Source organism: Pleurodeles waltl, chromosome 11, assembly GCF_031143425.1.
Source record: "Pleurodeles waltl isolate 20211129_DDA chromosome 11, aPleWal1.hap1.20221129, whole genome shotgun sequence".
NCBI lineage: Eukaryota > Metazoa > Chordata > Amphibia > Caudata > Salamandridae > Pleurodeles > Pleurodeles waltl.
The window spans coordinates 990,960,815-990,988,169 of record NC_090450.1 but is presented as its reverse complement, the minus strand read 5'-3'; the positions used below and the strand labels follow the sequence as shown (position 1 = coordinate 990,988,169).

General features: G+C 47.3%; 1 protein-coding gene across 1 annotated transcript in view; it reads left to right on the top strand.

Annotated features, from left to right (window-relative positions):
- The window catches only part of YPEL1 (yippee like 1), a 167,261-nt gene that overhangs the window by 23,573 nt on the left and 116,333 nt on the right, over nt 1-27,355 (top strand). The window contains exon 2 of the mRNA XM_069215328.1: nt 10,902-11,182. Coding sequence (XP_069071429.1) covers nt 11,066-11,182 — 117 coding nt within the window. The 5' untranslated portion in view covers nt 10,902-11,065. The remainder of the gene's footprint in view (nt 1-10,901; nt 11,183-27,355) is intronic.

The following is a 27,355-nucleotide window of genomic DNA, read 5'->3' as shown; positions in this document are numbered from 1 at the left end:
CACTGGCAAATTGGTTCTATCCATGACTCTGTGCTTCTGGCATTGAAGTTTTGTGAATAAAAGAACTGATGGACGTGCGCCAGGGTGGTGTCTTTATAGACGACCGTGATGTCAGACCGCTCCAACAATGCTGACGAAGCCATGCAGAGCCGGGCGACTCATGCGGATCCGAACGATGCCCCCCGACAGCGCGCACGGTATTGCTCAGCAAACAGATTCTGGATTCGAAGCTGATGCCAGGGATTTCAAAGGAAAGGAATCTGCAGCAAGATAGAGTCTCTACTAGATAATGCATTACCGAAGGTAAGTAACTTGTTCATCTGGAAGGAACCACGTAGTGTTGCAAAAATAAAGGTACTTTAATATAGGTACAGTAAAGTAGACTACCATCAGTATACCTCCCTCTGGAGGTATGAACACAAAATACACACAAATAAGGAAAAGCATAAAGTAGCAAGGGATAGGTGGACCAAACCATATACTAAAAAAATGAAATGGAATACAAAAGGTTGTTCCCCCACCAGAGTGTATGGAGTAGTTAGACAACGGTTGGGGGGGAGTGGAACTCAGGGGTGGATTCCTGGTAAGGAGGAACCGCAAAAGTAGGGGACAGAGTCCAGTCCATGCAGGAGTGCCCAGGTAGTGCAGGAGCCAGTGCCCACTCTTCGGTAGCTGAAGATCTGGATCAACTGTGATGGATGAAGTCCTGCTATGGGGTCCAGGAGCTGCAGTAGAGTCCCTGAAGTCGCCTACGAGCTGTTCCTTGCAAGTCGCCAGATTACAGACGGGTCAGTGGTCAGGAGGACCACCAACAACGACTGGTAAATGCAAAAGAAGGAATGGAGGACCAGCAAGGCCCTGGGGACTTGATCCTTTAAGGGGAGTCTGGGCTGACCCTCAGGATGCAAGAGAGCCAGAAAAAGCAGCCCAAGCCCCTACAAGCAGCCCACTGGCAGCAGGCACAGTAAGTTGCAGTAAGGCCCAGTTAGCACACCTGAAGGAGTCCCACTGAAGCTGCAGTGAGGAGACTGTCCATGCAGAGATAGAGTGCTTGGGGCCAGGGCTGCTTGGATTCCGAAGATCCTTCAAAGCAGGAGTCAACAAGCCTTGGTTGGTGCAACAGTTGTGGTGCACAGGAATGCTGTCCCAGTGGCTCCCACTTTGGACAGAATGCAGAGAGAACCCAGGGAATCCCTCAGAACCACCACCTGTGTTGGAGAACCTTCCCAGATCCGGAGGACAGAAGTTCTCACCAGCTGGACGTCATTGCCTTAGGTGCCTGCAGATGCAGGGGAGTGACTCATTCACTCCAGGGGAGATTCCTTCTTGTTTCTTTGTGTAGTTGAAGCAGAGGCTGCCCTCTGATCTGGGAAGACTGGTATGAGCATAACTGGGATGGTCCTCTAAGGAACCCCTAGGGTGCATGGAATCATGCTACCAATACTGGGATCAGTATTGGGGTATGATTCCAACATGTTGATACCAAACATGCCCAGGTTCGGAATTACCATTATGTAGCTGGACCACAGACAATGATCAGTGGCCAGTACATAGATCAAATGGCTTCCCCGCACTTTCCAAGTCCAGGGAATTAAAACTGGAGTTCTGGGGGCAACTCTGCTCATGCAGGGGTGCCCACACACACAGGAACCTGCACCCTGCCCTCTGGGCTGAAAGGGTCTACCATACGGGTGACTTACAGTAACCTCCTGTGCCCCTTTCCACCCACACCATTTTTGCCCCGTGTTCTCAAGAAGATGAGGAACGACCGGGCCCAAGTCATTCTTGTGGCACCGAATTGGACATGGAGAGTCTGGTATCCCCAGCTTCAGAAAATGAGCATTGTCGCTTTAATCAGGCTACCCCTTCTCGAGGATCTTCTGTTGCAGGGAATGGTCCTCCACCCAAACCTGTCAACTCTACTACTTCTTACGTGGAGATTGAGGAGCAACAGTTGACAGCCTTCGGCATTCCTTCCAAAGCCTGTAATGTTATTCAGGCAACCAGGTGTCCCTCCACCAAAACGGTGTTTGCCTGCTGATAGCAAACGTTTGTATTTTATTGTTCAGAAAAGTCCATCAACCTCTCTTTCTGTTATTCCTTTCTTTATTCTTACCCTTGCCCAGGAGGGCTCTGCTCTGGGTACTCCTAAGAGTTACCTCTCTGCTCTATCCCCCTTTCTGCGGGTGCCTGACCAACCCTCTTTATTCAAGTCCCCTATTTTAGATAGGTTTCTCAAAGGCTTGTTCATGTGTTTCCCCCTTTGCCCTTTATCATGCCTCAGTGAGAACTTAATTTGGTTCTCAATTACCTCGGTGTGCTCCCTTTGAGCCAATGCACACATTTCCCCCATGGCTGCTTACTATCAAACAGCCTTTCAAGTGGCAAAAACATTTGCCAGGAGGGGTGAGTAAGTTGCAGGCTTTGTCATCCAAGCCTCCCTATTTGACTGTTTCTGTCCAAAGGTGGTGACCTCATTCCATTTGGGACAATCTGTAACACTGCCCATCTTATACCCTCCTCCACATTCCTCTAAAGAAGATTAGCGACTCCACTGTCTGGACCAAAATAAGAGCATTGTTGTTCTACCTTGACTGCACAAAAGGAATTCCAAGTGGATGACCAACTCTTTTTGGGATATGTAAGAGCAAAGAAAGGTCAGGCTGTACAGAAGCAAACCATTTCATGCTGGGTTGTTCTCTGTATTAAAATTTGCTACACACTGGCCAGGAAACAGCCTCCTAAGGGCCTGTACCAGCAGGGCACAGGCTGCGATCACGGCATTGGCACGTGGCATCCCAGTCCTGGAAATACATAGGTGTATTTGCTCATGTTTGCCAAACACTACTGCCTGGATAATCAGGTCTGAAGAGACTGGTATTTCACCTTTTCGGTCCTACAGGACTTTTGAGTTTATACAAATTTGCCCGCTGCCCACCGCCGGGCGGTTTTACTTGGGTATCTGTTCAAAGGTAAGGAATATGCAGCTAGATGTCGCTATCAGATGAATAAGTTACTTGCCTTAGGTAATGCATTATCTAGCTGCAGATTCCCCTCAGACCCACCCATGCTTCCCTCTCTGTGGACAGGTTTCTAGCATTAGGGACAATCCCTTTCAGGGCCCTAGTTTGGTGCACTTCATGGCTGTGCGCTCCTGGTGTGGAAAGCTGTGAAAAGTAACTGACGTCCACACGCCTGAGTGGCGCCTATGTAGGTGACTGTAACTTCACTTCCGACGACATGCAGAAGTGAACAAAGGCACCCAACGACAAGATGCGCAGGGGCACTGTTCACACAGAAAATCTTCCAGATTCAGTCTGCCGCCTGGGAAAGTCAAAGGTAAGGAACCTGCAGTTAGATATTGTCTCTACCAGATAATGTGTTACCGAAGGTACGTAACTTGTTCGCCAAGCCTGCTGTTAGATGATAGAATACCAGTTTGTGTGCAGCAAAAGATTCAGGCCAATTCAGTCAATTGGGTCATACAGTTTAAGGTTCTATGTGTCTCTCGCAGTGGGTTGGATAAAGGGGGCCTCCATTTCCATTGAGTTGTATAGCCACATTTGAGGCACTTAAGAGATTGTGAAAGTCAGTTGCATTGTGAAGGTTCATGTGAGAATTTAGAGAATGCGGCTTTGCATTCTGCCCTACGTTGATAGTAGGTAAATAAATGTCTTCAGTGCGGTCAAAGTTGTACTATTTATCAGTTCTGTCAGCTAGCTGTATAGCTATCCCATGTGGAAATATATTGCCAAATTTCACTAATCAAGTCAATGTAGTAGATCCATCACATTTCTGTCCCTAGTTGGGAATATCCTTGGGTGGTGTGAAAGAGGCACATCTGAAGACTAGAGGAGTGTTAAATTAGCTCTTCCACCCAGTTTTTCCCAGGTTGCCAGAGTGCAATTTATCATGTCACTTTCTGTTTGTGATCGCTGTATATATTAATATTAATGGATCATTGCTTTTTCAGTGGCTAATGAGGAAGCCATGCCGGTGAGTGAAACTAAAAGTGTGCATAGTGGCCCTGTGCACAGAAATAGTATCATTCAAAACCTGGTGTAGCACCTCCCCTGGTTCATGTGGTAGTGTATCAAGCTCTCATTTTCATTGGTGGATACTTGCCTGCGCATGCTAGCTTAATTAATACGAATTACAATTTGGAAACTATGGTGGTCATTCCGACCTAGGCGGGCGGCGGTTGCCGCCCGCCCGTCGGAAGCCGCCTGAATACCGCCCCGCGGTCAATAGACCGCGAGGGGTATTCTGACTTTCCCGCTGGGCCGGCGGGCGATCTGATTCAGATCGCCCGCCGGCCCAGCGGAAAAGCGCCTTCCACAAGGAAGCCGGCTCAGAATCGAGCCGGCGGAGTGGAAGGCGTGCGACGGGTGCAGCAGCACCCGTCGCGCTTTTCAGTGTCTGCATCGCAGACACTGAAAAGCCTAGTTGGGCCCTGTTAGGGGGCCCCTGCAGTGCCCATGCCATGGGCATGGGCACTGCAGGGGCCCCCAGGGGCCCCAAGTCGCCCGTTCCCGCCGGGCAGGTTCTGGCGGTAAGAACCGCCAGAGCCAGGCCGGCGGGAAGGGGGTCGGAATCCCCATGGCGGCGCAGCATGCTGCGCCGCCATGGAGGATTCCCCAGGGCAGCGGGAAACTGGCGGGAGACCACCAGTTTTCCCTGTCTGACCGCGGCGTTAGCGCCGCGGTCAGAATGCCCTTAGGGGCACCGCCGGCCTGTCGGCGGTGCTCCCGTGCCCGTTGGCCCTGGCGGATTGTATCCGCCAGGGTCAGAATGAGGGCCTATGTCTGGTGACCAGTAGCGGAATGGTGTTGAATAGGTAAAGGAGCCTGGGAAAATTTGTCATCTTCATGCAGGATATGCACCCTGCTAGGGAACACGGGACGTTATAGTTAATTAATTGTTTGTTGCAAAGGATTGTCTGTATCCTCCTGACCCATATGCCTAGGTATTTCATGGAATCCTCACAATGTTTCAGCGGGTAATCAAATGTGATTTCTTACATGCTATGGGTGAGGTGGAAATTAAACTCTTAACTCCAATTAATGTTAAGGCCTAATAGATAAGCAAATTTAATGTACTCTCTTATAATGAGTGACAGATAAGCAGGTCATTTACATACATCGCTATAAGGAATTTCACGTACATAAACTTAATTGCATAGTGTGTGTAATGCTGCCTTAGATGGCAAGCTAGTGGGTCCAGTCCAGTGGTAAATATAATTGGTGAGAGAGGGCATCCTTGCCTAGTATTACATGCTATCCCAATCTAACCAGATGTCATGTTATTGAGACAAATGCTCAAAGTCGGGCTTGTATACAGTAGTGTTATCCAGTCCATCAGTCAAGCTCCTTTGGTATATCTGTTAGTCCTAAGAACGATGAATAGAATCTCCCTTTCTGATGGATACAACTACCTGTGGATTCCTCACCTAATGAATTCTCCCCATGCACAGCATTCAACGGAAACTTCTTTCCAGCTCTGCACGTCGGTGAGGACGTCACAATTGCTCGACTCCATGCGGCTCCGTCTGACGTCATCGTGGCAATAAGAGGCCCTCGCCGGCCTGCTGACGTCCGTTCCCTTTTTTCTGTGCCTTCGATAATGGTTATTTTTCCAGCTCCTGTATCGTTTGCTGTTCAAAGGGATACTTTTAGTTTTTTCGAGATGTCGGCCCCGAAGAAGTCAGGGTTCAAGCCTTGCAGGGAATGCGGAGGTCGAATGTCTGTTACTGACCCGCATAACGACTGTCTATGGTGCCTAAGCTCAGACCACGACGTCCAGGAGTGTGGTTCATGCCAAAAAATGAACCCTAAAGCTCTGAGGGAATGTGAGGCTAAATTGTTTTTAGCAAAAGCCAAGAAGGAGAAAAGGAGGCACCATAGGTCTTGGTCGGGGAAGTCGAGTCATAAGAAGCGGCGTCGTTCCAGAGGAAGCCGGTCGAGGTTGAGGTCTCCGTCTGCCTGGCGCCGTAAGTCCTGGGATGTCAGCCTAACTGTGTCTCCTCAGCCTTTGACTCCGCACTTAGTGCTGATTTGTAGTGGGGTCAATAGTGTGCACAGGTTTTGACCCAACTACTATAATAACAGAAATCATTAAATAAAAATATTACATACTTAAATACATAAACAGAGGAGCATTCAGTTACGTTTTGCTTCCGCTGAACAGAACATACAATATGGTGCAGTGGGTCAGCCCACATTCAGATTATTGCACTGTCAGTGATGACATTAACATGTGCATTTCTGAACCCTAAAGCTCTGAAGGAATGTGAGGCTGAATTGTTTTTAGCAAAAGCCAAGAAGGAGAAAAGGAGGCACCATAGGTCTTCGTCGGGGAAGTCGAGTCATTAGAAGCGGCGTCGTTCCAGAGGAAGCCGGTCGAGGTCTCCGTCTGCCCAGCGCCGTAATTCCTGGGAGGTCAGCCCGACGGTGTCTCCTCAGCCTTTGACTCCGCACTTAGTGCTGATTTGTAGTGAGGTCAATAGTGTGCACAGGTTTTGACCCAACTCCTATAATAACAGAAATCATTCAATAAAAATATTACATACTTAAATACCTAAACAGAGGAGCATTCAGTTACGTTTTGCTTCCGCTGAACAGAACATACAATTAGTGGGTCAGCCCACATTCATATTATTGCACTGTCAGCAATGGCATTAACATGTGCATTTCTATCTAAAAAGAAGTGCAGTTCACTGCCTTGACTGGTGGGCCAATACATAACTTTGTCAATGCCTTTTCTTTCATTTCTTTATCAAATGTGTGTTTCATGCTTTTGAGTTGTCCTTGTGTGTTGAAATTGTCTTCATATTACAGTAATTCAAAGTCAATATCATATATTTTTGAGCTAATAGGAATTACATTTTCCTGTGATGTTCATTGAAAGTAAGCATTGTTCCTTCATCTGTTCTAAGGCCACCTGCCTGCTAGGAAGAACCATACTGTTCTATTAAAATAACGTGCAATTATTATATTTATGCGGTATATGCTTGTATTTTTATAAATATATTAACCATCACATCATCTTACAAAGACTAGATCTATATTTCTTGTTTTAAAATGGTTGCAGGAAACGGAAAAAAAATGTGGGCATGTTACTATAAAACATTTTTCTGAAGCTTTACTGCTGGAAATTATTTCCAGGGGGCAGCTTGACACCTGGTAATTGTAGATTATGAATGTAGAAAGCATAGCCTTATTGGAGAACTGTTTTTATAGCAGTTGAACGTTTCCCTTTTGCATGTGACATTGTGCACAGTTTTCATCTTTCTTTGTCACTGGTGATCCATATTGTAAGGCGATGGGTTCTGCCCATGAAATTCGCCTAGATTTTTTGTTTTTGGATCACCTGTTGTGTTTTTTTTTTTTTTTTTTTTTTTTTTTTTTACACATTCGTGAGCCTTATAACCAGCGCCTCACCCCTGGTAAACTTAGAGTAAATGGACTGCGAATGTTTACCACTAGTTTGTCTGCCTTTTAAGATAAGACCACTGCGACACAGCAAGGGAAAGGGGCACTTGGTTGGTTACTCACGAACACGTGTGAGAGCTGCTTGTTGCAGACTCCTGTTGTGTGCAGCCCAGTAACTGTGCACAGGTAGCCTGGGGCAGAGTTGACTGTAGGATTGGATATTGACCTGGGGTAGGTCTCATAAATTAACTGTGTACACTCATAGGGAAAACTGGTGTTTACTCTCTTGTCTGCAGTGACACTCCATTGTGCACCTATGAAGTAAATTGCTTTAGAGTGCAGTTTCAATTCCCTTTGGCCTACAGAGAACAGTGATATATAGAACTGGGTGGAATCTGTGTAGCCTACAGGTCATCCAGGACTGTCATTTCTCTGAATCAGCTCAGGATCGGAGCCCAGGCCTTTATCACAATGCTGTGCCAAGTTAATTACATTTCTCCCCAGCAGTAGTAGCAAAGGGCTCCTCACACAAAGACAGCAATTATAGGTTCTTCACTCTGCTCCTGAGGAGGAACGGGGTGGGGATGAAGACTCTGCATCAATCAACTTTCACACTGTACCCTGGATGGGTCTGCCCAAGCCCACTGTACAAAAGAGGGATCCCAGACCCCTGAAGCCAACACAGGGGACTCCCTTTGAAGATTTGATGGGAAAGTCCCCGGCAGTGATGTTAACGAGGGACAGTGCTGATGCCCCCTGTTCAGATGTGAATAGTGACTCCCGGGTAACACCATTTTGAATTGTCTGAGCATGCTGTGCAGGAGGGCTGAGGCAGGGGTGAAGAGGTGATGTGGCACCCCAGGATTGGCCAGAGTTTCCTCGGTCTAAAACCTTCTGTCCTAATTCAAAAGGTCTTTTACAAGGGGGGAGAGCTCTCTTGGTTGTGTTTTTCTTCTAAACAGTGGGACTGCAGGCATCAGCCGTGGACAACTGGAAAGAGGATCCCCTTGATGCCCATCTAGACTAAGGACTTGAGTACAGTTGACCCCCAGGACCAGTGGCGCTTTCCTCAGAATCAGGGAAGCTGGTCCCCTTAAGTACTAGTTGTGGGAAAGAACTGGGTTTGTACACCAGGCAGGAAAATCTGCAGAGGAAGAAAAAGAAAAAGGCTGATGCAGGGAGCCAATGGAACCAGCTTCCCCAAAGTTAGCTTGGTGATAGCAAAGGATCGCCGCCTGGAGCAAAATAATGGCAAGAACAAGCAGAACGCCCAAAAGGGCCTGAGATATAAGCTTGAGAAGGATTTGACCTTTGAACCCTCATCGAGGTTGGAGCGTGTGGAGGTCTGCTCCTGGAGTGATTCGTGCCCACCACCTCATCAGAGCTCCAAAGGCCGTGGGATCCCCATCCCGGCTAGGTTTACAACAGTGTCTCTCCCCTACTACTGCAAGAGGCAGGAAGCGCTGTTGCGCAGGGGCCCGAGCCCCCAACTCTGGGCCTCAAAGGAGAAGTAGTCCTGGGGGGAGCACTACTGAGCACCCCCACTCCCTGTGCTCGTAGGAGTGGACAGCAAGAGTGAAGTTGCCAACTCTCTTCGGCAGCAAAGGAGATGCTGCCTGTTCGGGGGCTGGCTGGGACAGCCAGGGGTGGGCTCCCTGGGCTGTTCCCAACCAGCAAAGGCATGCAGGATTTCCAGGTGGGACCGAGCACCCCAAGAAAACAAAAAGAGAATGCATAAAGAAAACGCAGTGCAGCAGGAACAAGCGGCTGGAGCAGCACATCAAAAATGGGAGAGCTCCCCCAAATGCCCTCCAAGACTCAAGACGGATAAAAGTTTTATTTATTTTGCTGGCCAGGTGACCCAGGGACCGTGGCACCACCACCAACGAATATCGGAAAATGTGAGGGAGCGGACCCTTTTTGAAAGTACAGACCCTAAGTATAGAGGGTCTTCAAAGGAGGACCACACCAAGCCTTGCCTTAAGTTTTCAGGCATCCCTCAGGTTGAAGCTGGAGCTATACAGTTAGGAGTGCAATGCCCTCTAGGGGCTAATCTGTGGTTGCATGTTTTGTTATCAGAATGTAATGGCCTTTAGGTGCTGTTTTTGTAATTGCATTTTCATGGTTTAAAAGTATATAAAAAGCAGAGCTGTGATTATTTATAAATGCTTTATTGATAAAATGTTGACAGTGATTACTAACCAAAGTGCATATGCTTTGTTGACATTAATACATGCATTTGCACATGGTTATCTGATGTTTATGGGGTCAGAGGTGATTACAGTTATGGTATTTTGTATTTGTTTAAGGTATATATTTGTAAAGTACTGCATCGTATTTAGTAGTATGTGTAATAAACATAATTCTCCTCTTTTAAAGAAAAAGGACACTGGAGAATTGTTTATTGAGTTTTATTATTGCGTGCCAGTGAATGGTGATTACTAGGCCACACCACCCCCTCTACCCTGAGAGAGTCCAGCAGTACAGTGCAGTGTGTGGTTCTCAATTGAGGGACAATGGTGATTCATTACTTGTGCAGGCCACACAACTAATGGCCTGTTTCTTTACTCGTGTTTTCTGACCCAGCGATCAAGGTTAAACTGTACTCTATAACCTTTCAATCACTGCTAACAATGTCTTGTAGATTAGACTGCCCTGATGTTTTCAGTGTGCCAGCTGCTGTGACATTGATATTTTTTTAACAGTTATAGGCAAATCCAAAATGTTTGATATCATAAACCCCTGTGATATGTAAACGATAAATGCTTCTCATCAGCCCAATAAGTAATGTTTCTTTATAAAATGTAGAGAATTTCCTTAGAGTCCTTGTAGATTTTTTTTGTGGACGGCTGCTTTATCACACTTATTTTGGGGGAATATAACCAGCTTGTGTCTTGGTTATTAGTATGTGTAACTACTTGCATGCTACATGACTGCCCTCGTCCCATATGCCCCCACCCAAATACTTGTTTAGTCTGGAAGAAGAGGTCACATGGGAGCTTGGGAATCGGTGATGAAAAATGATTCTCATGCACCATAGAAGCGTGAATCATGCCTACTATGCTCTGTGATGTAATTTAGAGATTTATATGTTGTTTCCTTTCAAATGGTGGCCTCTGCTGAGACTAACTAGCTTCGATTGGATCCTCTGTAAAATATATCACATTATTGACCATTGCTGTTGTTTTCACAGTTCCTACTAATGTTCTTTTAACTTTTTGAATTAAAATTCATCCCGTACACACACACACACACACACACACACTCTCTCTCTCTCCCTCTCTCCCTCTCTCCCTCCCTCTCCTGCCATACTCACCAGGAGCTGCTCATTACACATATTTTTGCAGAACGATACAAACAACACATTTTAATAATCCTCCCACAACGTTGTTGCTGGTATAATTATGACCTGATGGTTTAGTTAATGTTGGTTTTCCCAAGAATGTAATGATCTTTTTATCTCTATTGCAGATCAACTTTTTCTCTTGTGGCGTCTGTGTGGGAAGTGCCACACACACTCCAGAACAACGACGGCTTTTGCTTGCATTTTCCAGTGTTTCTTCTGTCAAAGAGTTCAGCAAAGTTGTAATTCCTCTAGTGCCAGCCCAGAGCTGAATGAGGAGCCACCGGCTGAGATGGTGAAAATGACAAAATCAAAAACTTTTCAGGCATACCTGCCAAACTGTCACAGAACTTACAGCTGCATCCACTGTAGAGCACACCTTGCCAACCACGATGAGTTAATCTCCAAGGCAAGTTATTGAACGTTCTTAAAGATTGCATAAATTAATGTTGAGGTATATGTGTCTCAGATTTCCTTTAGCCTTTTCAGCAAATGCTATAAACTATCAAAATAATTGCTTGATAAAACTATTGAAATGTTTTGTTCCCATAAACATTTGATTACCTCATGGAAGGGCTGATATATTTACGTTATAATTTCACAAGTTGCAATACACCAGTCTATGAGACTGGGACATGATATGATCATGTTATTGTTCAAGAAACAGTTTCCAAAATGTGGCATATTTTTAACCGTGTTAGTTGTGGGCTGATTGTTTGGGGGGGGGGGGTGTTTGAGCTGTAAATGAGCAATTGGCAGGCTATCTCAGGACAGATGGTTGTTATACTGTAGGAAACTAGAGTGATATCTAATGGTAGAGCAGCCTCAATGTTTGTGTGAGCAGTGGTGGATTTCCCACAAAGTTAAATATTTTGGTGCCTAAAAAATAAAATAATTTACCTTGGTGGGCTAAGTGACATTCTTCCCACCTAGAAAATGCATTTTTAATATGAACAGCAGCTCCAAACATGAAAGACATGTTCCTCAAATTCTTTCTTCAGGACCACAGCCAAAATTAAATATCAGCTGGTCTTGTTGTTTTTTTTTTTTTTCTTCCCAAGGCAGTGCAGAACATCGTTGCTGGGTTTATTCTACTGGAATCCTGATTATAATTTTATCTCCTTGCGGTCGTCGGAGGCATGGGGGGCAGGTGGTAGGAGGAGACAATGGATTTCTTAAAACCATTGAGAATAGCTTTCAGACATGAAGATTCAGAAGGAAGCAGAGTTTCCCTCCATTCCCTGTCAGGGTTTAGGAGGTTGCCTTCTGCAGCATTGCCTGTCCTCTTCAGATTCAGACATGTTATGATTTTCAAGAGATGAGCAGCCTAGATAATAGTAGCCCAGGAGCAGGTGGGCTTTCCTCAAGTGTTTATTATGGTGTCTCCGTCACACTGCCTACTCACCTAGTTTTCCACATTTCCCTTGCTTTATGGTTATAAACACCCCATAAACCACTGTTTCAGAGTGGAGAAATTGAGATTCCAGCCTGCTTATCTCTCTGGGCTTCCCAATCTGTTTCGTGGACTGCTGCTAATTTAATCATTGGTCTCCTCCTGTTTGTGGAAAAAAAATCCCCTCCAGATAGTCACACTCCCCACTCTGCATTTTACATCCAGATTGTCCGTGGAAACAGTTTCATCCAAACACATTTTTCTCCTTAGTTTGCTCTTTGGAACTTGATGGCATCTCAACTCACCCAGCTTGTCTTTGGGTGATACATGCCTTCTTCCACGTCTCTCTCCTAGCATAATTATCTGTTCAACCAGGCTCTTTTATAACAGTAATAAGAGGCTTCTGAGGGCATAGCTCCACGTTCAAAGGGAAGATAGATTATGCATACACTGCAGCCCTCCAGCAAAACAGAGAAATAGTGTCTGTCACTCTAAACCTTTTATCTCCAGTAGGTAGTGCGTATGTATGAAGGGAAATCTACGCCATAGTTGTGAAGGGAAATCTTCCTCTAGCCAGCTATTTTACCTCTGTTCATTTTACCTTCTTGAGAGAGAAGCTGCATCTTTTACATCCAAGTTTAGCAGCCTGAATCTTTTCTAGATTCACATGCTGTGCGTTATTCCTCCACCTCGTGGTTGGGTCCGAAATGTTCCAAAATATTTGTAGTCCTTCTATTTTTGTTTTTTTGATGGGCATTGACTGATTCCCCCATTTGGTGCTTCCTGTAACGGTATACGCCCTCCCCCGGAAAGCTCCTACCTTCGGTCGCCATCTTCACTTTATTTTTTTCTGCCATTGGGCCTGGATGCTGGCAGAAGGCTCTCCAGCACGAGAAAGAAAAAAGTTTGGGAGAAGTTCACCGAAAGATTGGACGAAGCCCAAAGAATAAGAACATCAAGAAAGAGGTAGTGGAGGAGAATAAGAGAGACACTGGGCTTCCTGTTCGTCGTAATGGAAAAAACTTTATCCCAGTTCTGCCCAACTTGTCACCACAAATTCTCGTAGAAGGACCTTCACCCAGTCTGCAACCTCTGCCTTCCGATTGATCACCAAAGCTACAACTGCTTCACTTGTGCTGGGCTCAGTTGGAAGATGCCGTAGGTGAGAAGCAGCGGCAGCCACACTACACCTTGCAGGGACAGAAACAAACCACATCCCTGAGAGATGTGCGTCTGTCGTGCGATGAGAAGGAAGCTGCCGTTAAAGGTGCTCAGATAAATGTCGGACGCCGACAGAATTGTCGATGTAGGAGCCCAGTCGACCAGGAAAGGTAAGAGACTGCAGGTAAAAGATTCATCTCCCCCCCCCCCCCCCCCCCCACCAAAAAACTTGCTTGAGACTAGTAAAACAAACTGAAAGGTGTTGAAGGGAGCCTCGTTGTCAAAACACTTGTCGACTGAAGGCAGGCCCTAAGGCAAAGATTCCCCTTGGATCCCTTAAAAGGGACACCGCAGGTGGAAAGTCTCCAAAAAAAACATACTCAGAAGATGTAAGAGGAAAAGATGCTTTGATGTCACAGAAAGACGTCTCGCGAACAGCAAGGAAGCTCGATGACCGCTATGTCATTGAAGGAATTTTTGACGTTGAAGAAGAAATAAACTTCGTTACTCCAGTATTGGAACTTTCATAGATTCACATGCTTTAATAATTCCCTGTCGTCGAGATGGGAGCCTCCGGTGTAATACAAAATCACATTCACTTGTATATAAAGCTCAGAGGCACTAGGCCTCTTAATTTAGTAACCTCTCAGTCATTTTATAAAAAAGGACCAAACTTAAGAGACAACCAATCAGCTCTCACCACCCCGTAGAACCCTCCTGTTAGGAGCTGATTTCCCTCAGATTTTCCACTGCACGTTGTGCTAAGGAGTCTCCTCTGAGCTCTGCTCAGTTTTTCTCTCACAAACACTGTTTGAGATGAATTTGGATTTTTCTCTCGTCAGGATTACTTCAAGGTAATTCAACCTGACTACTATGTCAGACATCTAAGAAAGGGCTCTTCTGAGCTTGTGCCACATGCATGAAGAAAAGGCTGCATGTTGATGACCAGCATAAAGACTGTATTTACTGTCTCTATCCGAGCCATAAACCTAGAGACTGCAAGGTATGTAGAACGTTTTCTACCAAGACCCTTAAGGATAGAGAGGGCTGTCTTCTCATCTGGCTCCAGAAATTAAAATCCAGGGACAACCCTGTCTCTGATGAGGATAGTGCCTCTTCATCTGTTTCTATGGCAAAGACACCTGTCAAGCGAAAATCTGAAGTCCCTTCAGAAGAAACACCAAGAAAAGTGGCAAAAAAATCTACTGAGGCACCCTCTAAGTCTGGTAGCTCTTCAAAGATGAAGATGAAAGCTTCTGACTTTAAGTCTAAAAGGAAGCCTGTTTCTGATGGATACAACTACCTGTGGATTCCTCACCTCATGAATACTCCCATGGCGCCAGCATTCTACGGAAATCTTCTTACTAGTCTCTGCACGTCGACGAGGACGTCACTGTCTCGCACGCGACGCCGTCTGACGTCATACAGGCAATAAGAGGTCCTCGACGACGTGCGGACGTCAGTTCCCTTTTTTCCGTGCATTCGAAACGGTTATCTTCGAGGGAGCAACTGTTACTCTTGCGGTTACAGTGTATATCTTGCTGCGTACTCTTTCTCCGTGGAAATAATGTCGCAGAGAAAGTCTGGATTTAAGCCTTGTCGTGAGTGTGGAGGCAAGATGTCGGTGACGGATCCTCATTCCGATTGCCTTTGGTGTTTGAGCTCCGACCACGACGTCTCGACTTGTGATTCATGTCAGCACATGAATCCGAAGGCCCTTAAAGAACGTGAGGCGAAGCTGTTTATGGCCAAGTCAAAGGAGAAGCATCACAAGAAGTCTTCTCCAAAACATCGGCGTCATCGAGACTCCCGGCGCCGTAGAGAATCTCGGCGTCATTCAAGGGAGGCTCGTTCCAGGTCTCCGGATCGGCGCCGAAAGACATGGGAGGTCAGCCCCACGGTGACGCCGCATCCTTCGACGCCGTTGCCCTCTCCGGCGTCACCAACTTCGCCTGGACAGGCGTCGGTGATTGAGGTATTGGAGCCTCAAGTGTTTTCTCCGGCGCAGACGCCGAGGCCGGAGTCGGGGTCGCCTCCGAGACAGGCACCCCAGTATCCGGCTTTTCCCACCCCTGGAGCCGATAGTTCCGCATTCTTGAATGCGATGTATGCCATCTTCCAACAGATGGCTCCAGGGGGTGCTCCGGCTGGGCCTTTGGCCTTTTCTTTGGGTGATCCTGCGCCTCTTCGGCCGGCACCCTTTATGCCCTTTCTCCCGTTTGGGAACGTGGGCTCGGCGCCAGTGTCGGCGCCGGTGGCCGCTCCGGTGGCTTCTGAAGGATTGGCCCCGGGGATTTCCATCCCGTCGACGTCGGGATTTCGGCCTGTGACTCCGGTGGGTCCATCTGCTTCAGCTGCTCTTTCGTCGGCGCCGAAGTTACATGTGGCGCCGGACGCGGCGTCGGTGGCTTCTGAAGATCGGCGCCGATCTTCGACTTCGGCGGAGGCATTGTCGACTCCGCGTATTGAACAACGACTTCATTCGAGGAGACGTGCTCTCCGGGTACTAGAAGAGCAGGAGTACCAACGAGCCCTAGAGGAAGGAGAGCTAGAGGACTCGGGTGATGGGCTGCGTGGACTGGAGTCGGCCAGTGGGCTGGACACTTCCCCTGAGTGGGACCTTTCGTCCCCGGGGGAATATACTGAGGAAGCTGCTTCCTTTCATACAGTGGTACGGAAGGCAGCTAGTTTTTTGGACCTGCCTTTGCCGGTGGTGGAGGCAAAACAAAACCTTTTGACGGAGGTGTTGCATCCGGCCTCAGCCGCGGCGGAGCCTCTGTTACCTTTTAATGACGCTCTGCTGGATCCGGTTTTAGAGGTGTGGAAGAGGCCGGCATCTTCCCCAGCAGTTCACAGAGCCGTGGCCAGGAGGTATCGGACGGCTCCAACTGATCCTGGTTTCCTATCTAGGCACCCTACGCCGGAGAGCTTGGTAGTGCAGGCCTCCTGTTCGTCCAAGTCAGCGCCTGGTTCTTTCCCGACGGTGCCTGGGGACAGAGACTCAAAAAAGCTAGAGGCGCAGTCCAAGAAGATTTTTTCGTCCTGCAGTCTGGCGTTAAAGGCCACTAATGCGACCTGTATCCTGGGGAGGTATATTCATGCTCTGATGGATGACATCTCCTCTTCGTTTACAGAGCTTCCCCAGGGTCTTTTGGATCTTGTCTCTGATGCCCAGGCTGCTGCGACCCAAATTATCCAGACGGGACTGGATACCACCGACTCGGTAGCCAGAGCAATGGGCACAACTGTGGTGGAAAGGAGACAGGCCTGGCTCCGTAACTCGGGCTTTTCGGCAGATGTACAGTCCACATTGTTGGATCTCCCGTTTGATGGGGACAAACTGTTTGGGGCTAAGGCTGATTCGGCCTTGGAACGTTTTAAGGAGAGCAGGGCCACGGCTAAGTCGTTGGGACTCCAAGCTCCTTCTTCCACGGCCTCTTCCAGATTCTTCAGGAGGTTTCGTGGATTTGGGCGTGGCTCTTCCTCCTCTTCCTTTCGGGGAAGATATCAGCAACCTGCCTCTTCCCACCCCTATAGATCTTTTAGGGGGAGGGGTAGGGTCCGCACCAGGGGAGCCTCTCAGCAGCACTCTGCCTCTTCCTCATCCTCTGGCGGGGTGCAGCAGGGGAAGCAGCCTTAGGCTTCCACCATTTCCCACTCACTCCTCTCCTGTAGGGGGAAGATTACAGCATTTTCTCACCAAATGGGAGACTGTTACGTCGGACACTTGGGTTCTCAGTGTTGTGGGAAAAGGCTACACCCTTCCCTTTCGGGAGTTTCCGCCCCTCATCCCGCCCCGCCCTTCGTATTGTTCACAAGAACACCTCCTGTTGCTAGAACAGGAGGTAGAAGTCCTCCTTTTAAAGGGCGCGGTGGAGTTGGTCCCGGAGCAGGAAAGGGGTCAAGGAGTTTACTCAAGGTATTTCCTGATTCCCAAGAAGGATGGTCGTTTGAGACCAATTCTGGACCTGAGGATCTTGAATTGGTTCCTCAAGCAGGAAAAGTTCAAGATGCTGACCCTAGCACAGGTGCTTTTGGCGTTGAACATGGAAGACTGGATGGTGTCTGTCGACTTGCAGGATGCTTACTTTCATATCCCGATACTCAAGTCACACAGGAAGTATCTCCGGTTTGTGGTGGGATCGCAACACTACCAGTTTGCGGTCCTTCCGTTTGGTCTTACTTCAGCACCTCGAGTCTTCACGAAGGTGATGTCGGTGGTTGCGGCAGAGCTCAGAAGGAAGGGGATAGCAGTATTCCCTTACTTGGACGATTGGTTGATCAAAGCCAAGTCCCCGGAGCTTGTGTTGCGTCATCTGCAGTCAACAACCCAGTTGTTGTTCGACCTGGGCTTTTCGGTGAACGAGCCCAAATCTCACCTGGAGCCCTCTCAGCGCCTCCTGTTCATAGGGGCAGTACTGGATACAACATTGGGTCGGGCCTTTCCTCCGCCTCAGCGGATTCAAGATATTCAGGATTTGGTTCCAATGTTTCGAAATGGAGCGGTAGTTCCAGTCCTCAAGGTCCTTCGTCTGCTCGGTCTTTTTGCCTCCTGCATTCTGTTGGTCATGCATGCTCGCTGGCACATGAGGGCTCTTCAGTGGTGCCTCCGAAGGCAGTGGTCTCAACACAGAGGGGATCTAGAGGGTACTGTCAAGATCTCCAGAGATGCTGCTGTGGATTTGAAGTGGTGGATTGCAGGCAACAATCTTTCACAAGGAAAGCCGTTCCAGCAGTCGCCACCAGTGGCCACAGTCATAACGGATGCTTCCACTCTAGGGTGGGGAGCTCATCTGGGGGATCTGGAGATCAAAGGTCTTTGGTCTCCAGAGGAACAGATTTTTCACATCAATCTGTTAGAGTTACGGGCTGTACGTCTGGCTCTCAAGGCCTTCCTCCCTTCCCTTCGTGGTCAGTCGGTACAGGTCCTAACGGACAATACTACCACGATGTGGTACATAAACAAGCAGGGAGGAGTGGGGTCGTACCTTCTCTGCAGAGAAGCTCTTCGACTATGGTCCTGGGCAAAGGACCATCGGATTTGCTTGATAGCAAACCATCTGGCCGGAGTCTTGAACGTGCGTGCGGACAGTCTCAGTCGCCACTTCTCGGCAGACCACGAGTGGCGTCTCCATCCAGATCAAGTCCGTTTAATCTTCCACAAGTGGGGGTTTCCTCGGGTAGATCTGTTCGCCACTCGAGAGAACGCGCATTGTCCGTTGTTCTGCAGCCTTCAGTATCCGATGCAGGAAGCGTTGGGGGACGCGTTTCAAATGACCTGGTGCGGCCAGTTGCTTTACGCGTTTCCTCCCATACCCTTGATTCCTCGAGTATTGAGGAAGATTCGCCAAGACCGGGCTCTAGTAATCTTAATAGCTCCGGATTGGCCAAGGAGGGTGTGGTACTCCGACCTTCTCCAACTCTCAACGTGCCCGCCGCTCCGTCTCCCTTTCAGGGCAGACCTCCTCTCACAGTCGCAGGGGCAGGTTCTACACCCCAACCTCCAGAGTCTGCACCTACATGCCTGGAGATTGAACGGGGCAACCTGAGTTCCTTCTCTCTCCCGCCTGAGGTAGTGGATGTTATATTAGCGGCCAGGCGACACTCCACTAAATCTATCTACGCTAATAGGTGGTCTAAATTTGTTGCGTGGTGTGGAGAGAGGCAGATTGATCCTTTACATGCTCATCTATCGGACGTTTTGTCTTTTGCTCTATCTCTGGCGCAGAAAGGCTGTGCAGTGGCTACCATTAAAGGTTATTTATCGGCCTTGTCAGCCTTCATATGTCTTCCAGACCAACCATCTTTATTTAAATCCCCTATTGTTATCAGATTCTTGAAAGGTCTTCTAAATCAATATCCTCCAAAGCCATTCGTTATGCCGCAATGGGATTTGTCCTTAGTCCTGACTTTCCTTATGGGGTCCCCTTTTGAACCTATGCATTCTTGCCCCTTGAGGTATTTGGTTTTAAAAACAGTCTTCCTGATAGCTATAACATCAGCAAGGAGAGTGAGTGAGTTGCAGGCCTTATCAGTAAAACCCCCTTATACAACTTTTTATGGGGATAAGGTGGTGTTGAGGACCAAGGCTGCTTTCCTCCCGAAGGTTGTTTCACCCTTCCATTTGGCTCAGGCAATTACTTTGTCCACGTTCTATCCTCCGCCTCATCCTTCCAAAGAGGAAGAAAGACTGCACCGTCTGGACCCAAAGAGAGCGTTGAGCTTCTTTATCGATAGAACAAAGGATTTCAGGCTGGAGGATCAGCTGTTTATTGGATACGTGGGCAAGAGGAGAGGAAAGGCAGTCCACAAGAGAACACTATCCAGGTGGGTTGTTCTTTGCATTAAAATATGTTACTCTTTGGCAAAGAAGGATCCTCCTGAGGGCATTAGAGCTCATTCCACCAGAGCTAAGTCGGCCACTTCGGCCTTAGCCAGAGGTGTTCCTGTGGTCGACATCTGCAAGGCCGCAACTTGGTCGTCCCTTCACACTTTTGCAAAACATTACTGTTTAGATTCTGAGGTTAGAAGGGACGGCCATTTTGCACGGTCAGTGCTGCAGGATTTCTTGGTTTGACCATTTAGGCACCCACCGCCGGGCGTGGTACTGCTTTGGGACTCTATTCATGAGGTGAGGAATCCACAGGTAGTTGTATCCATCAGAAGAACGAGTTACTTACCTTCGGTAACGACTTTTCTGGTGGATACATTAGCTACCTGTGGATTCCTCACGGTCCCACCCGCCTCCCCGTTGCCTTTATGGTCTTGCCAAGTAATCCTTGAGTGTGCTCCTCTTGGTCTTTGAGGGTGCAATAGATGTATATATATAATATATTTATATATATGTAGGTATATGTCTATATATCTTTATGTATATACTTGGTGTGTGTATATATTTTAAAAGAGAGAGTTTTATATATATATATATATATATATATATGTACATAAAAAGATTTACAGTTATTCATACAATGTGGTGTATTTTTACATTATAATGGATGTTGCTTTGTTCTTTCATTGCATTGCCTGGTTGTTCTCATGCACGTAAAAAATGATTGGTACTGACGTCCGCACGTCGTCGAGGACCTCTTATTGCCTGTATGACGTCAGACGGCGTCGCGTGCGAGACAGTGACGTCCTCGTCGACGTGCAGAGACTAGTAAGAAGATTTCCGTAGAATGCTGGCGCCATGGGAGTATTCATGAGGTGAGGAATCCACAGGTAGCTAATGTATCCACCAGAAAAGTCGTTACCGAAGGTAAGTAACTCGTTCTTCTCAGCCGTTGACGCCACTACTTAAGGTAAAACATACCTTCAAAAAACCAACTTACGCGCCATTGACAGGTTCATCGTCAACGACGAAGCTCGGATATTGACGACGACTTCTACTGTCGCTACACTATCTGCCTCTATGGCAAGATCAGGCTTCTCATCGACAGCACACCCTATAGCTTCACCATCGGTGGTCACACCGTCGACGCTCTCATCGACCCCACCAACGACGGCCTTGTCAACAATATTCCACTTGCCAGCGTCCTGGTCAACGCTGTTTTCGCCGACGACGGTTTCAATGACGGAACACCAGCCGTCTGCAGTATCGTCAACGGCGGTCGAGACAGGGATGCTTTCGTCGACGATGCCACCGTCGAAGACGAGGACTGCCGTAAAGGCACACAGACCAGATTCGTTACCTCTGATGTTGTCATTGCCTAGCAAAGATTCCAGCCTTTTACCCTCACATCTTTTGGATAAAGATGTCTCTGATGAGGAGGGTATTTTTGGAGTCGCCATCAGCCCTTTACAACTAAGGGTCAAGTGCCATGAGTACTCCGATGATGATGAGGCTTCATACTACATCCAGGGCTATTATAAGCAGCCGCCATTGGTCGGTCATCCGCCTGGGTTAGTTTCTGACTTACAGGCAATGTTGGCGGATTATCAGGAATGTTTCCCACCTAAACCTTTGTCCGCCAGATAAAGAAGGAAGGCGCCTAGATAATATTGGCAATCACTTTTCTTCCAGGTCCGCTATTGTGGTAAGATTAGTCAACTCCCTTGCTCTGCTAGGCATATACGATCTGCAGCTCTGGTCAGATGTATCCTAATCGCTAGAAGAGCTCCCGGACGCCTCCAAAGCAGAAGATAGAAAAACTCTTCTGGAACACCAGCGATCTTCAGCGGAAATAATTGATTGTGCGCTAGACATAGCTGCAATGGGTTTTGGACTACTTGCTGGTTCAGCGGTGTTGAGGCAGCAAGGCTGGCTTAAAGCCACCAACTTTCGACCAAAAGTACAGTAAAAAATCCTAGACCTTCCATATGACGGAGAGGCTCTGTTTGGCAAACACGTTGACGACGCCCTTCAAGCCATCAAGGCAGATACAGAAACAGCCAAATCCCTTTGCACTCTACAATACAGAAAAGTGCCCTTTCGGGGTGTTAGAGCCAGAGGTCAGCCGTCCTTTCGTGGTGGATACCAACAATATAGGTACCCAGCCTATTCATCCATGTTTTCAGCCTGCTAGAGCACCGTATCAGCCGAGGCAGCCACCTCCAGCAGCATACACCAGGCCTTACCACAAGTCCAAACAGGGGTGTCAATCTAAAGAGTCCACGCATAGTTAATGACTGTCTAATGACACGGCCTATTCATCCTCCTGCAATTTATCATGGAACACTCGAACATCATCTAGATCGCTGGCAACAAATAACCAAAAACAAGTGGGTGCTGGATGTGATCCGTTTCAGACACCTATTAGAATTTACCCAAATACCACCTTCGATGCCTCCATCGCAAGCTCATCAAAAACACCTTTGTCTACTTTGCCTGGAGGTAGCCACCATGTTGAAAAAAGGAGCTATAGTCTGTTCCACATTCCCAGAAGGGAAAGGGGTTTTACTCCCGATTCTTTCTCATCCGAAAAAAGTCTTGCCTTTGGCGGCCAATTCTGGACCTACGGTAGTTAAACAAATACCTCAAGAAGCAGACATTACGGATGGTCACCCTCCAAGATGTCCTCCAGCTTCTAAACAAAGCAGACTACATGGCCTCTCTGGACCTTCACGACGCGTACTTTCACATTTCCATTCATCCGCTCCACAGAAAGTACCTGAGGTTTGCAGCAAACACTTTTAGTTCAAGGTCCTTCCCTTTAGCCTTCGTTCAGCACCATGAATCTTTACCAAATGTCTAGTGGTAGTGGCGGCCTACTTGAGGAGAAGCAGACATAAAGTCTTTCTCTACCTCGATGACTGGTTGGTAAAAGCTCCAGATATCCAGACTGCAGAAAGTTCAGTCAGGGCGACTGCGCATTTTAGAGGAATTAGGCCTTACACTCAACAAGGAAAAATCGTCTCTGCAGCCATCCACTCGTCTAGCCTTCCTAGGGGCTATCTTAGACACTCAACGAGCCAAAGCCTATCCAGCGCCGAACAGACAAACAAAGCTAACATCTGGCAAGGTGCGTCCAAAAAAAAAAAAAAAAAGGGTCTCTTTCAGTGTGGCAGTGCAAGTCCTTGCTTGGCATGATGTCATCATGTATCAGCCTCATTTCATTCTGCCGCCTCTGAATGCGTCCGATTTCAAGAAGAACTATACAAGCGGGAGGTTCCTTCGAGGATACCATCCTCGTCACGCTGCATTTGGTTCATTCTCTGAATTGGTGGACAGTTTCCGAGAACATTTCCAAAGGTCTCAGTTTCTTGGCACAAGTTCCTCCAATGACTGTCACAACGGATGCATCGCTCACAGGATGGGGCGCATGCTTGCAGGACCTTCGGGTGAGCGGCAAGTGGCCACCCTCTCACCGTTCATTCCACATAAATCTTCTCGAGCTGAGAGTGGTCCATTACGCCTTGCAAGCCTTCCTTCCAAGGATACGAGGGTCAGCTGTGCTTGTCAGGACAGACAATATCACCACAATGCACTACCTGAACAAGCAGGGAGGAACACGGTCTCTCATACTCTCTTGAGAAGCACAGACCATCTGGAAAATGTGCATTCACCACTCCATCTGCATCACTGCGGAGCATGTCCTAGACCTCCAGAATACCATCGCAGATTAGCTAAGCAGACTTACCACATCCTCCCATGAGTGGGAGTTATACCAGAAGACGCTAGATTGCATATTCGACTAGTGGGGAAAACCGAATCTGGACCTATTTGCATTTTCCCAGGACGCCAAATGCAGACATTATGAAAGTGGGCATCACTAACCGGGATCATGGGGGGGATGCATTTTTGATCGCATGGTCCGGGATCTATGCGTACACTTTTCCTCTGATTCCTCTCCTCGCAAGAGTGATCAGGAAGATGAAGTCCGAACCCTGCCAACTGATTCTCATAGCTCCAGCGTGGCTGTGTCAACCGTGGTACACGGAGTTGCTTCTCCTGTCCGCCTCTCCATCCATCAGGCTCAGACCAATCCCAGACCTGCTTACCATCAATCAGGGGCAAGCGAGGCACCCGGACCCCATATCGCTCAGTTTGCTTCATGGCTCTGAGTACAATGAGTTTGGACATTTAGACCTACCGTCTGAGTGCAGAGAAGTGCTTGCTAATGCACGTGCAGCTAGTACCAGCAAGTCTTACCGGCAAAAATGGAAGAGATTTTGTATTTGGTGCAAAACCTGAAATGTACATCTTCTCTCCTCTGCACCGGAGGCAGTGTTGCCGTATTTATCACAGCTGGCATGTACAGGACTAGCCCATTCCTCAATTAGAGTCCATCTAGCTGCCATCTCCAGATATAGAAGACTGCCAAGCAAACCATCCTTATACTCTCTCAGATTGGTAAAACAATTTCTCAAAGGTCTCTTCAGATCATTTCCTCCAGTGAAACCTCCGCCGCCGGCATGGCAACTTAACATTGTTCTTGGTCAGCTTATGAAGGAGCCTTTTGAGCCGATCCACTGAGCAGACATTAAGTACCTCACTTGAAAGGTGGCTCTCCTTCTTGCCCTTACTTCGGCACGCAAGTTAGTGAAATTCAAGCTTTCACTATACAAGAACCTTTTCTGCAGTTCAGACAGGACAGAGTCATCCTGCGCACCAATCCTAAGTTCGTGCCCCAAGTACCTCCTGAGTTCCATATCAATGAGCCGGTGGTGCTCAAAACTTTCTTTCCGAACCCGCAAACTGCTGCAGAAAGAACTCAACATTCACTCGACTTAAAACCATGCATAAAATTCTATCTAGACAGAACAAAGTCGTTCAGACAATCTACTCAGTTGTTTGTAGCGTTCAGTGCTACCAGGAAAGGTCCCTCGGTAACCAAACAGACTATATCCCAATGGATTAAGGACGCAATCATATTTTGTGATCAGAAAGCAGGAAGGCCATTGAACAAAACCGTAAGAGCGCATTCTGCTAGAGCTATCTCTGCATCCTGTGCGCTGTTTGCTGGTGTCTCAATCAAAGACATCTGTCGTGCTGTGACATGGGGAAAACTTAAACTTACACCTTCACGCAGCATTACTTCCTGTACACAGAGTCACTTCGGGATGCAGCCATTGGTCAAGCGGTCTTTCGAAACCTGTTCCAGTGGCGGTGAGCTAAAATATTTATTTCCCTCCATCCGCTTATTTTCTACTATATCACATTTTCTTTGATACAATTTTGTAGATCACAGTAAAAAGTGTATGCACATATTATCAGACCAGTTTGCATTTCAGAATGCTATGCTATTGTTTGTGGAACGAAAATGTCTTATTCACTGCTTACTATTCTGATTTAAGCATGTGAATCTATGAAAGTTCCAACACTGGAGCAAGAAACAAGTTACTTACCTGTAACTGTAATTTTCCAGTATTGGAAACTTTCATAGATTCACATGCGACCCACCATTCCTCCCGTGGGTTGCTCACCTTCATTGTCAGCCTTAGATTATTGTTGCACTTGTGCTGGGAGAATCTGAGGGAAATCAGCTCCTCACAGGAAGGTTCTAAGGGGTGGTGAGAGCTGATTGGTTGTTTTTGAAGTTTGTTCTTTTTTTTTTTTTTTTTTTTTTTTTTTTTTTAAATAAAATGACTCTGAGAGATTACTAAATTTAAGAGGCCTAGTGCCTCTGAGCTTTCTATACAAGTGAATGTGGTTTTGTATTACACCGGAGGCTCCCATCTCGACAACGGGGAATGATTCAAGCATGTGAATCTATGAAAATTTCCAAAACTGCAGAACTACAGTTACAGGTAAGTAACTTGTTTCATCCTCAACCCAAAGGAATGCTCGGCAGAAATCGAGAGAAAGAGGAGACGCCTCAAGGTCGAAATGGCTGTGTGGCTTCAGATGAAGAGACTTTGATGCAATATTGAAAGAATTTCAAAATCCTTAGAAAGACCTGGGCGAAAAGGACGTTGGAAAAAAAAATCAAACCTCCTAATTCCTGAACCACAGGAAGGGGAGGGGGAGATTTTCTATGACTAAGAAGAGGAACAAGAAGGACTGGGCTTGTTTCAGGACTCAAAAGAGTCAAAGTTCACTGATGCTCAGTGGCAGGAGCTGGAGACTGACTCCCCAAAGGAGGGAGTCAACTGTTATACGTCAAGTCCTTCGTCTCCAGATGACACTGCCATATACAACCAGGTCATTAAAAAAGGCCCCTGATAAATAAGGGGTATAGCTGGAGGAGGAACAAGCAGTCTTGTTTCCTTCTGGAAACTTTGTTGCCAACCTAAGCCAGGAATCAATTCCTTCCTGTGCTGCCTAGTGTCTTTGACCAAGGAAGGGAGGCATTTAAAGAACCCGCTACGTGTTGAGCAGTAACTCCAAGGGCTGAGAAGAAGTATATTCATTGAGGACCCAGCATTCATCAAGGGTATGGTAATGGCTGATTCCGTTATTACTTATATGGCATGGAAAAGGACCAACATCCCCCTCAACATCTGGCCCACCTCCTGACAAGGAGAACAAAAGGATGGACCTTATGGACAGAAAATTGGCTCTGCTGTATTCAAATCGATGACTCATCACCAGTACATACGCCGTACTAAATAGACATGCTTACCAAGCAATGGGCGGAGATGGCTGAGCTGATCAAGCACCTACTAGAACAATCCACAACGATAGTTGCACACCTGGCAGAAGAAGGCAAAAAGTGCTAATACATCCCTGAAATTGGCATTGGATGCAGCTGACACAAGTAGTCGGCAGATGATGACTGAGTCACACTATGCCGTCATTCTCGTCTATGAATTTCAGGTTTCAAGCCAGAAGTACATGCCTACATCTTAAATACTCCTATCAATGGTGAACAGTTGTTTGGGAGCACTGTAGACGGCACTCTGAACCAACTCAAAAAAAGATAGTAAGTATGAAGTCCGTGGAGACTTTGCAGTTCTGACCAAATATAAGATGAGCGGCAGTGCCAACACGCAGGCCTACTGGGAGAGGCAGCTTCCAAACTGGCACATTGCACCATGCCTACCAGGAAAGTAGCTAATCTTCTGCATCCCAGCAGCACTGGCAGTATCAGCAACAAGTACGCAGTAAGATGCCTACTTTCACATCTCAAGGAATGCAAAACACAGAAAGTAGCCGAGGTTTGTGGTGAACAAGACTCGCAGTGCTGGCATTCGAGAGAAAATCAGCACCAAGGGTCTCTACCAAGTGTCTAGCAGCTGTAGCAGCACATCTGAGAAGACAAGGCATATGTGTCTATCTTTACCTGGACGACTGGTTAGTATGAGCAAACTCACACAAGTGGGCATGGCTTTTTAAAAAAGCCATGCCGGCTACAGCTGGTAGAGCAGCAGGGGGCCTTTGTACTTGGGTAAAAATGACAGGTGGGAGGAGTAAAGGAGCTAGATGTAGATTCGCCTGACATCTTGGCTATAGTTATACAGCCAAACCCGGGGCCTCCGATTCTGTGCATAAATATTTACAATAGACAGTGGTCAGCCACTATAGAGCTTCTGAATACTTTAATTCTGGATTTTCGCCCAAAGTATCGTATTATAATAGCCGGGGATTTCAGTGCGCCAATTGAGCCCAATTCTGCCTTAATCGAGGATATGCAGACCGAAGACGAC